Source organism: Vigna unguiculata, chromosome 4 (genome assembly GCF_004118075.2).
Source record: "Vigna unguiculata cultivar IT97K-499-35 chromosome 4, ASM411807v1, whole genome shotgun sequence".
Classification (NCBI taxonomy): Eukaryota; Viridiplantae; Streptophyta; class Magnoliopsida; order Fabales; family Fabaceae; genus Vigna; species Vigna unguiculata.
The window spans coordinates 12,754,192-12,764,622 of NC_040282.1; the positions used below are offsets into that span (position 1 = coordinate 12,754,192).

At 34.4% G+C, this 10,431-nt stretch overlaps 1 protein-coding gene and 1 long non-coding RNA gene across 2 annotated transcripts; one reads left to right on the forward strand and one right to left on the reverse strand.

The window, feature by feature from the left end:
• Nucleotides 1–1,826: 1,826 nt before the first annotated feature.
• LOC114182501 lies at nucleotides 1,827–4,859 on the reverse strand. The gene is made up of 4 exons (XR_003604101.1): nucleotides 4,687–4,859; nucleotides 3,555–3,844; nucleotides 2,144–3,142; nucleotides 1,827–2,071 (listed from the first exon to the last, which is right to left on the reverse strand). It is a non-coding gene; the product is annotated as an uncharacterized LOC114182501 (long non-coding RNA).
• A 2,335-nt stretch (nucleotides 4,860–7,194) lies between these two features.
• Nucleotides 7,195–9,410, forward strand: LOC114181560 (basic endochitinase-like). The gene is made up of 2 exons (XM_028068040.1): nucleotides 7,195–7,730; nucleotides 8,655–9,410. Exons 1-2 carry the CDS (start codon nucleotides 7,434–7,436, stop codon nucleotides 9,252–9,254), a joined length of 897 nt encoding a protein of 298 aa, XP_027923841.1. The 5' UTR covers nucleotides 7,195–7,433; the 3' UTR covers nucleotides 9,255–9,410.
• Nucleotides 9,411–10,431: the final 1,021 nt, after the last annotated feature.

Below are 10,431 nucleotides of genomic sequence, written 5' to 3' on the forward strand. Positions count from 1 at the left end.
TCAATTGGAAATTTTAAAGATGAGGTGTTATGTGATTTTGTGCCTATGGAAGCAACTCATATTTTACTAGGTAGGCCATGGCAATTTGATAGAAAAGTCTTTTATGATGGCCATGCTAACACCTATGCTTTCTCCTTCCAAGGCAAGAAGTTCACACTCCTACCTCTCTCACCCAATCAAGCAAATGAGGACCAAAATAAAGTGAAAGATAAGAGAAAAGATGAAAAAGAAAAAGAGCAAGTTACCTCCAAAAAAAGATTTCCAAAGCAAGATGGACATCACCATTCTTCCGTATCATGCAAGGCTCAAAAGGAAGACCCAATGCGCAAGCATGAGAGGAAGAGTGGTCTAGAAAAGAGGGATGGCCTAACAAAAGCTAGGGGTAGTACACTTAGAAAGGATGGAACAAGAGCTTATAAAAGGGAGGCGCAAAACCTCCCCTAAATCAAGTCAAGCTCCATCTACAAAAGCTTAAAGATTTTGTGGTCAAATTCTCTCCAAGAAGGGGAGGATGATGAAGAATTGACCCCAACCAAGGATGGAGGCACATGCTTAAGAAGACTAAGCATGTTTAGAAAGGAAGTTCACTAATCCTTCATCCCTTTCATTTATGTTTGTTATTTTTTATTCCCTAAGTTGACTTAGTTGAATCAATTTTAGTTGACTTGTTGACCTTTGACTAGGTTTGACTTGTTGACTATAGTTGACTTGACTTAAGCCAACATGCTAATCTATGTTTATTTGCTTTGTAGGTTAATTAGGAGTAAGAAAGCAATGCTAGGTGGTGCATGGTGATGTGGGAGCATAAATGATGTAGATGAGAGAGTAAAGCAAAGGCATAAAGGATAAAGTAAAAGGCATAAAACAAGTGTACCTATGTACCTTTGGTCTCCTTTGTTTTTAGCACACTTTGGCACTTTTTGGAGACATATGAGACACATTTTTTGTCTTCTTTTGTGCTAGAACGAAATTAGCCTTGCACACACCAAAGTTGGCTCTTTTGTCTCTCATTTTTGTAATCTTATTTGACCTAGTTTCTAGAAGCTAGGGTTAGGTTTTTGTAGAGACATCCTTAGGTATCTTTTATTTGCTTAGAGGCCCCTAAACTCTTCTATATAAGGGGTGCTCCTAGACATGTAAAAGGGTTGAACATTTTGAAGTAAAAATACTCTTGTGTCTCAACCATTTGTGAAAGTTTCCTCCCTAGGGAGTGAATACTTTTAAGCCTTATCTTGCATAGCAAGTGGCGGCACACATCCACTCATCTTCAAGGTTGTCATGGCTTCTAGCCTAGCCTTGTAGTGGCGTGCTTCTCACATTTTTACCATTTCTTTCCTTTCCATTTTATGTTTTCTTCTTCCTTTAATTGTTCTTGGTTTTCTATGATTTATGTGCTTTCCATTTCCTTTTCATTTTGAATCAATTCATCATCTTCTTCTCTTGAGCTTTATGAAAGGAACCTTCACATCTAGATAGCTTGCTATCTTAATGTCGAGTGGGGATTTCACTTAGCTTTCTTAATTAACTCACACCATATTCAATAATCTTAAAATGAAACAAGATAATCCTTCATCATAGATTTACACGTAGTGGATCGTAGTTATGTAGATCTTATGAAAGACTGATATTTGTTAATTGTATTATATATTTGACTAGTGTAGTTTATTTTAGGACATTTCATATTGTAATGTACTTTTAAAAAATACGTTTGTAATTATTTTACTAATATATAAAATACTAACTCTTCTAGCCAAGGGATGAATATATTTTGGTCTTATTGCTAACAAAATAGACGTTTGAATTTGTAATCATATATAGATGAAATTACTTAATATAAAATCCAATAAAAATGTAAATTGTAACATCAAATACAAATATAAAGTAAATCAACTATCCAGACGTAGATGGTGTCGACCTCGAACTCTACCTCCTCCTCTAGTCTCTTCCTCTTCTATTGCATCACGAGCTATTTGTAATAACTCATGCGTGCGATCCCAAGTAACTGTGCCCTCACTAACGTCTTTGCAGTCTATCATCCGTTAAAGACCACTGACAATGTGTTTCATGGCACCTTGCGATAATACCAAGTTAATGTCAAATATATAAGTTACTAATAATATGAACAAATAAATTTGTAACATACCAATAAACCACAAGAAGATGATGACTCTGACTTCCTTTAAACTAGTATGTCATCTGGAAAATTCTGACGAAGTCGGGGCATAACCACAAGGCTGGGTCGGTCGGCCTCAACTCCGCGTAAAATGTAAGGATGGGAGACCCTCCTAAACCACTACAAATATCCATCCGAACATGAAAAAGGAGCTGGTGTGGGGACCACCTGAACTACGACAAATTGATTATGGTCTCTCCATCGATCATCAATAGTCGCAAAGTACAACATGGGAAGCGAACTCGACGGTTGTGGAATAGGTTGCATGAAGCCAAATTATCGTAGCACACGCTCTAGAATATGACGGTGTACGAGGATATCAAGCCTGAGGAAGCCAGAAAACATGGCAGATACAACAAGTGGTCGATCAGCCCTATGTGCTCCATATGGGTTCCAAATCACCCCATCATATGTTAAGGCATCCAACCGGACTCTAACATCAGCTATAGCGGAAGTAGCGCGTCTAGTGACATAATGTCTGGCACGGGGTTCGATCTCCACATATGTATCCCGTAATTGCTTCCTTCCCAATGTAGGGAAGTGCTCGTATATATAAGCATGTATCAAATAACATTTCATTTAACTATTCTGATATAAAAGATAAAACAAGTAAAATATTGAACAAAGTGTAATATAAAAGGGTACTTGTAGAAGAGGTAGATATCCAACTAATTGCTTTGTATTTGCAAAGTTGGCATCTTCTAGCTGCTCATATAAGTAGACAAGAGCAACAACTCCCCAAGCATATCTACGACATGTAGGGAGATCTCTAAATAACTCGAGGTAATGGGTATGAACATAGGTGGCGCTTTTATTAGCAAATATCATGCACCCTACAAGGTGCAAAAGATATGCACGTGCAACAAACTCCCATAGCTCATTATCACAACAGTTATCATACAACTCTCTCAACCAGCTAAGTCTGACCTGTCCACCCCGACTTTGATTCAACTCATCGCAAGCCATGACCTGATCAACACCAAGAAGAGTCATCAAAATCTAAACTAAATCTTCATATTCAAGATTTTCAGTGGAGCAAAACTCTCCAGTGATGGGAAGATGAAGGAGCGACCAAACGTCATCTAAAGAGATGGTCATCTCACCAATTGGTAGATGAAAAGTATTAGTCTCGGGATGCCATCTCTCCACGGAACCCAATATGAACCCAATATCAGGATATTCATATAAAATATTGCACAAAGGCGATAATCCAGAAGCTACCACAAAGGGGAGAACAGAAGGGTAAGGATGTCCTAATTTTTTCACTTTTTTAATTTGGGAGACTACTTTCCCAACTCTATCCTAAGAAAAAAGAAACATAAAACAAAAAAAAATACATAACAACAATAAAATAAAAAATTTATAAAAACTTCTTACTAACCTGACCATCCCATATGATCTGTGCAACATGATCCTGGTACCGAGTCAATAAAGATGTATCAGACGGACCACTTGGAAATCTTGCACCATCGTTATCAATACCATGTTCCTCGTCCTAAGGAACATCAGAAACCTCATGCTCAACAACATCATCCTGAAGTACATCAGCCTCGTGCTGACTCTTTCTATGAGCTGAAGCGGTCGGTCTCCTCTGTGTAGCACCTTGTGCAGAACTCTCGGGTGCATCATGTGAACCGCGTCTAGATAAATTACCTCGTGTCCTAACCATATCTATAATTCAAAGTTTCAAACATTACAATCAAACATAAATCATAAAACAAGTAAGGTATAGGCAACTACGAGATTTCTGGTTTGAACAAGACTATCTGCAATGACAGGGACCTTCTCAACAACACTATTCAGAATTTCAAGGAATGATCTGTTAGTGTCGCCAGCTCATTCCCTAGCTTTGTTTGATTTTAGAGTCAAAGTTGGGTCAATTATGAGAGATAAAATGTGCATCAATACAACATATATGCATGCGCATGCCGATCCTCTCTGTAATTGTAAGTTGTAACTCTGCTACTGTGCCAAGTGGTGGTGGGAGCCTTCAAACTTTCATATACTCAAAAATATTCCAACCATTTAACTCTGCATAATCTCAATATATACTCTATTTCTTTAATTTAAATGTTGTTTTCTATAACTCAAACTCAATTATTGAAACTAAAAAAAAAAACATTGAAACTAAAAAAAAAGGAAATGGATGTCAAAATCCGTTTCGCAATTTCCTGAAACGGATGTTGACATTTGTTTCAAAAAAAACAAAAAAATTTTACGAAACGGATCTCGACATTTGTTTCACAATTTAACGAAACAGATCGAAACAGATCTCGACATCTGTTCCACAATTTAACGAAACGATCTCGACATTCGTTTCAGAAAAAAAAAATAACGAAACGGATGTCGACATCCGTTTCACAAATTCCTGAAATGGATCTCGACATCTGTTATGGCAAAATTCAGTAAAAAATAAAATGGGTATTCAAATTATAAGGGTTGCGGATTAAAGTGATTCACACGTATCATCATTCACAAAAAAGCAAACAAAATATGAATGAGAAAACCTTAACTGGATGCGAATGGTGTCTGAATGATATGTGAATGCAAAGTGAAGGCAAAAAAAAGGGCTTGCTGTTGCTCCTCGTTGCTTGCTTGCTGCTGTCTCGTATCTACTCCAAGTGAAGGCAAAGGCAAATTTACAAAAGTGAAGACAAAGAGGGATGGCTCGTATTTTAAATGGCTAGGTCAAATTCACGTGACTCGTTGGGGTGCAGGGCTACAGAGAAAAGCAGATTCCCTTTTTTTGGGGTGAAGCAATGTAGGGGTAGGGGGTGCAGAGTTTTTAATTTTTTACTCTTTCTTAGTTATCTTTTACTGTGGGGCAAAGCGGGAAATAAAGAAAGTATTGGAGGTATAGGAGAAAGGGTTAGGGGTGCATGGAGAATCGCTCAAGTCGTAACAAGGTCACAACTTTGTTCAAACAAAATAACATTGGCTAGGCCCAAATGATTTCAATTCAAAATAAAGTAGTTGAGAAGTTGGGCAGTGGCACATGACTTGTACACAAATAATTTTGGCATGGATTTGTCCCATATGTGCGTCACTTTAGCAACAAGCCAACTCAATTTAAATAGTGCCATAAGGGCCCAAACTTTAATCTCAATGAAAAAAAAAATTGACGAACTAGGAAAAAGTCATGTGCTTATAACACGTCTTTTTTTTTTTATTTTATGAAATCATATCTACTTGATACAACTTATTTATAATCATAATTTTTCTTTTTAAAAAATATCATTCCAATAAAATTGGTGTCGAAGTAAAGTATAACTAAAGAAGATTATTTGGGGCCAACAAATTATAAGCATGGTATAAGAGTTTACCATTATACAGAACAATTATTTATGAGAGTATTTTCTTATTTTATCGGGTTTGGCCTCTAATAAACATTTTAATTTGCACACTTTATGAAACTATTAGAGTTTGTTATTTCTTTCTTTTTTATCTTTTGATACATTTGTTCTTATTTTTTATGCTATAATGTCACAAGTCTCTTTACATATTATGTATTCTTTATATTTATCATGTTCTAACTAATATGTTTCTTTTCTATTCTCTATTTAACTGATAATTTTTGGCACCATTAAAATGACAAAATTTTTTGTTTAAAACTAAAAAAATCTCTTTTAGTAATTTTTTTAATGTAAAAAATTGTTTTTTTTTTCAAAATAGAATAAATCACTGGCCAAGATACTTGTTTAGAAAATGAACAATTTTAAAAGGTGGGTGTTTGGAAACTTTTACAAATTTGTCTTAATAAATAGACTATAAATCTAATTCAATTTTATAAAACCGATTTCATAAATTGAGTTAGACTTAAATTTTACTTTTTTTAAGATACTATCAGAGTTATCCAAAATCTAACGAGATTTGTTTTTTGTTAGGCCTATCATTTCATTTGCTAAAGGTCAGGTTGCTATCAGATAATCCATTGGTGTCTTATTTCATGTTTGAGATATATATGTCTTAGAATGAAAAATGTGTATTGGAGATCTCACATTCACTAGAGATAAGAAAAAAATTACAGTATATATAAGTGGATGCAAACCTCACTTATAAGTCGATTTTGTAAATTTAAGTTACACTAAAATTCACTTCTTACTGATTTGCTTTTGCTATTTGATCTTGAATCTCATTATAATTCTAATTTTATGGAAATAAAACTAACCAAGTTATCTTTCTTTAGAAAATTTATTTTAATTTTTATCTTAGACTACAATTAAACTTTATTTTATATGTTAGATAGGAATTTTATATTAAAATGTGTTAATATATTAAAAAATATTTATTTAAATTTGAAAGATTTTTCTTATATCGTCAACAGTTTTTATTTAATTATATTAATTTATTTATTCTTTTAAACCCAATCAATGCATTATTATGTTGAAATACGATTTGTACTTTTGTTTAAAAAATAAATAAGTGCTCCACCTTCTCTTCTCTCGTAAATTTAGATAGACAAACGCATCTCTCATTTATTTTATTTCTGTACTGCTTTTATCAAAATGCATTAATTTATTTATCAAAATGACACTAGTTACTTATCGGCACGTTACAAATGCAATATAATTGAAGCACCATTTTTGTCTCTAGTTTTAATAGGGAATAAATGCTTCATCAACCTTTCTTACAAGATCATTTATCACATTTCCTTCTTTTTTTCCTTTTCTTTTAAAAAAATTCACATAGTGTACTAAATTGTCATTTACTACATTTCGTTTTCTTTTTCTTTTAAAAGAATTAACAAATGGACTAAATTGTTAAGGAGCATTGATATCATTGATATCCATGCTCGTTTTTACACTCACCCTATATTTAAATAATTAATATTTTATTATAATATGTTATAATATAATATTTTATTAGGAAAAACAGCTGTAAGATGTGTTATTGATAAACGATGGTGTGAAAAATTCCATTGTTAAAATCTCATTTTATATATTTATATTTTTTCTTTTTAATATTTTAAAATCAAAATGTACTATGTTATGATTCCTTTCCCCCACCGCACACATTGATTTTCTCAACGCCTTTCTCTTTCTTTGTCAGTGTGGGACATATACTTCCTTCTTTCAGTCTTCATTGGTTGACTTCACTTCTGGCCAACAGAAAAAGCAGAGAGAAGCTAACCAAGCTTCAGCTGTAACTTTCTTTCTTTCTTAGTGTTTTTCTCGGTAACTTTTCAGGCCACCACATATGAGCACAAACCAAATGACTTCAGCAACCAATTAACAATACGTAGCTCTACACCAAAGTCTCAATGAGGAGCAAACGTGCACACGCTTTGGGTCTTTTCCTTTTGTTTTCACTGAGCTTGTTGTTTTCAAAATCTGATGCAGGAAGCCTTGGGGTTTACTGGGGCCAAAATGCAGGTGAAGGCCATTTGTCAAGAACTTGCAAAACTGGACTCTTCCGCATTGTGAACATAGCATTCCTTTCCACCTTTGGCAATGGAAGTCAGCCTCTGATGAACCTAGCAGGCCATTGTTCTCCTTCATCAAACGGTTGCGAAAGGGTTGGAAGAGACATAAGGTACTGTCAGAGGAGAGGCATTAAGGTATGTCACAGAACCAACTGTTGGATTTTTTATATATATTTTTTTCATATAGTTTGGTTTATAGTCATAGTTACGGTCATTGAGAGATTGTGGTTCTATATGATTATATGACATTAATCTTACACATATAAGATCTTAGACACTACTTTGACACCAAAACATTAAGACAATGTTGTTATGAGTCTTTATTCTTATATAGTGTTTAACTTTGTCTTTTCTATCCAATGTGGGACTTTTTGACTCACACTTGGACTATTCCCAACAAGTATAGGTTTTATATTGTTCCAAATCTAAGTCCGAGTCTAAATTTCATAAATGCAAGTAAAAATGGAAAAGTTGAACAAAATTCCATAAATTTATTGTGTTTTAAGATTTTTGAATTAAGATGGTGTCAATTTTTAAATGAGTTGGATTGAGATCTCATTAGTATGGTCACTTTTTGATAAATAGTGAAAGATCCGTCACATAGAATGTGTAGAAGTGTCAATTTGCCCAATGATCATGGACCAATTTTAGCCCATCATTCATTAAGCACTCTTTTGAAATCTCCAAATGAGAGAGAGAAAAAGAAACCCAATCCCAAATGAGACGGGCCAACGGACAAGACAGACCAGTCTGGACAATGGCCAGGCCGACTCAATTGATGAAATTTGGTCAAATTCTGCCTAATCGGCTCTTCAGGTTAAAGGTCATTTATGATTGATCCATGCTGAAATTCGAGACACATCAATCTATACCAAAATTTTAGATGGACTTGTTCAAGCTGAAGGTCAATCCTCACCAATTTAGTTCACCAATTTAGTTGAAGGTCGAGACGGTAGACAGGAAGAAAATGACATCTTTAAGAATGTGTAAATCATATACCCTGATTTGTATAAAATTATATCTAAGTACACTAAGGTTTTGAATTTGTCTCATTCTAAGGTTATGCTTTCAATCGGGGGTGGCAGCAACAACTACTCACTGTCATCCCAAGATGATGCTAGAAATGTTGCAGACTACATATGGAATCACTTCTTGGGAGGGAAATCAAAGAAGAGACCTTTTGGGAGAGCCACATTGGATGGGGTAGATTTTGACATTGAAGGTGGAGAACTTCACTATGCTGCACTTGCTTATAGGCTGCATGACCATTATGCTACTTCTAACAAAAAGTTCTACTTAACCGCTGCACCACAGTGTCCGTTCCAAGACAACTTGCTCCATGGGGCACTTTCTACCGATCTCTTTGACCATGTTTGGGTTCAGTTCTACAACAATCCTCAATGTGAGTTTTCTTCAAACGACCCCAGTGGATTTAAGAGTGCATGGAGCCAGTGGACTACATCAATTAATGCTGCCAAGTTCTTTGTTGGACTTCCTGCTTCACATGCAGCAGCTAGAACTGGTTTTGTGCCACCACATGCTCTCATAAATCAATTGCTGCCCTTTGTTCTGTCTCCTAAATATGGAGGTGTCATGCTGTGGGATAGGTTCCATGATCTGCAATCTGGATATAGTCGCAAAATTAGAAGAAAGGTTTGAGAAGTTCTTAGGTGTTTCGAATAATTGTTCTAGGCTAAGGAGTTAATTCTAGTGCTATGATTTAGTTGTGACAAAACGGATTGCGGGGCACTTCTAATTCCTTAATTCTGCAAGTCCAACATCTCATAATTAACATTGGATTGTTTAACTATTTAATCCTGATATAAACATTAAATTATTTAGTATTTTTTTATCGATAAATATTAGTTATTCCGTTTTTTGTTAATGGAAGAGTGAAATCCACGTCTTCTCTTTAACAACCTTATGTTATGAATATTAGATTGTTTTACATTAATTTTCCCAACCAGTTCTAAACCAAAACATGAAAATTTTAGACCAAATTCAACCACCTAGATTCTTAAAGATGTTTCCTAGATTTGTGCAGGTGGGTGCCCTTTGTACCGTCGCCTTCACTCCCTTCTTCAACTACACGCTAATCACAATCCGGCATAATATAACAATTTTGTAAATATGAAACAATTTTTATTTTGATTAAAATATTAACTGTATAGAAAGTACTTATAGGAATTAAGGTAGGTTTGCAAAGCATTAGTGTGATTAAATTTGATTTGTTTAAAGTCTTTTAACAATACATTTGTTTAACAATACATTTGTGCAGCGATATATTTTAAGTTAGCGATAAGTTATCCTTATTTTATTAAATTTTAATATTTTTAAAATGTTGTAGCTTACATAGGGATATCAACACGGCGGGTAGGGTACGAGTAGTAGCTCTCCCGTATCGCCCGCTGGATAAATATTTGCCCCATAATCGTACTCATATCCGTCGGGTATCCGTTATGCAGGTATCCGTCTATTTTTTTCACATTTGCGGGTATTTACAAAATTGTTTAAAAAATAAATATTTAATCATAAATTCAAAAAAAATAAAATAAAATACATCACTGTCATAAATTTTAAACAAACTCAAGTCCATACAAGTTCAAATAATTATAAAAATAAATATAAAATAACGTTTAATACAATGGAAATTCTTTAATTAGTGCTTTGATCAACAAACTCACTTCTTTCCTAAAAAATAATCAAATAATAAACCTCAACTGTCACGTGCCATGTATTCTTATTCTGATTCCATCATTTGACAACAAACATACCATAAATGTCACATACCAATATTTGAAGATGGAAGAATGAAGACAGAAGACAAGATGTGCAA

Coding starts and splice junctions, on each gene's coding strand:
- LOC114181560 (XM_028068040.1), top strand. CDS start 7,434: ATGAGGAGCAAACGTGCACACGCTTTGGGTCTTTTCCTTTTGTTTTCA. Junction 7,731..8,654: donor GTCAGAGGAGAGGCATTAAG/GTATGTCACAGA, acceptor TCTCATTCTAAG/GTTATGCTTTCAATCGGGGG.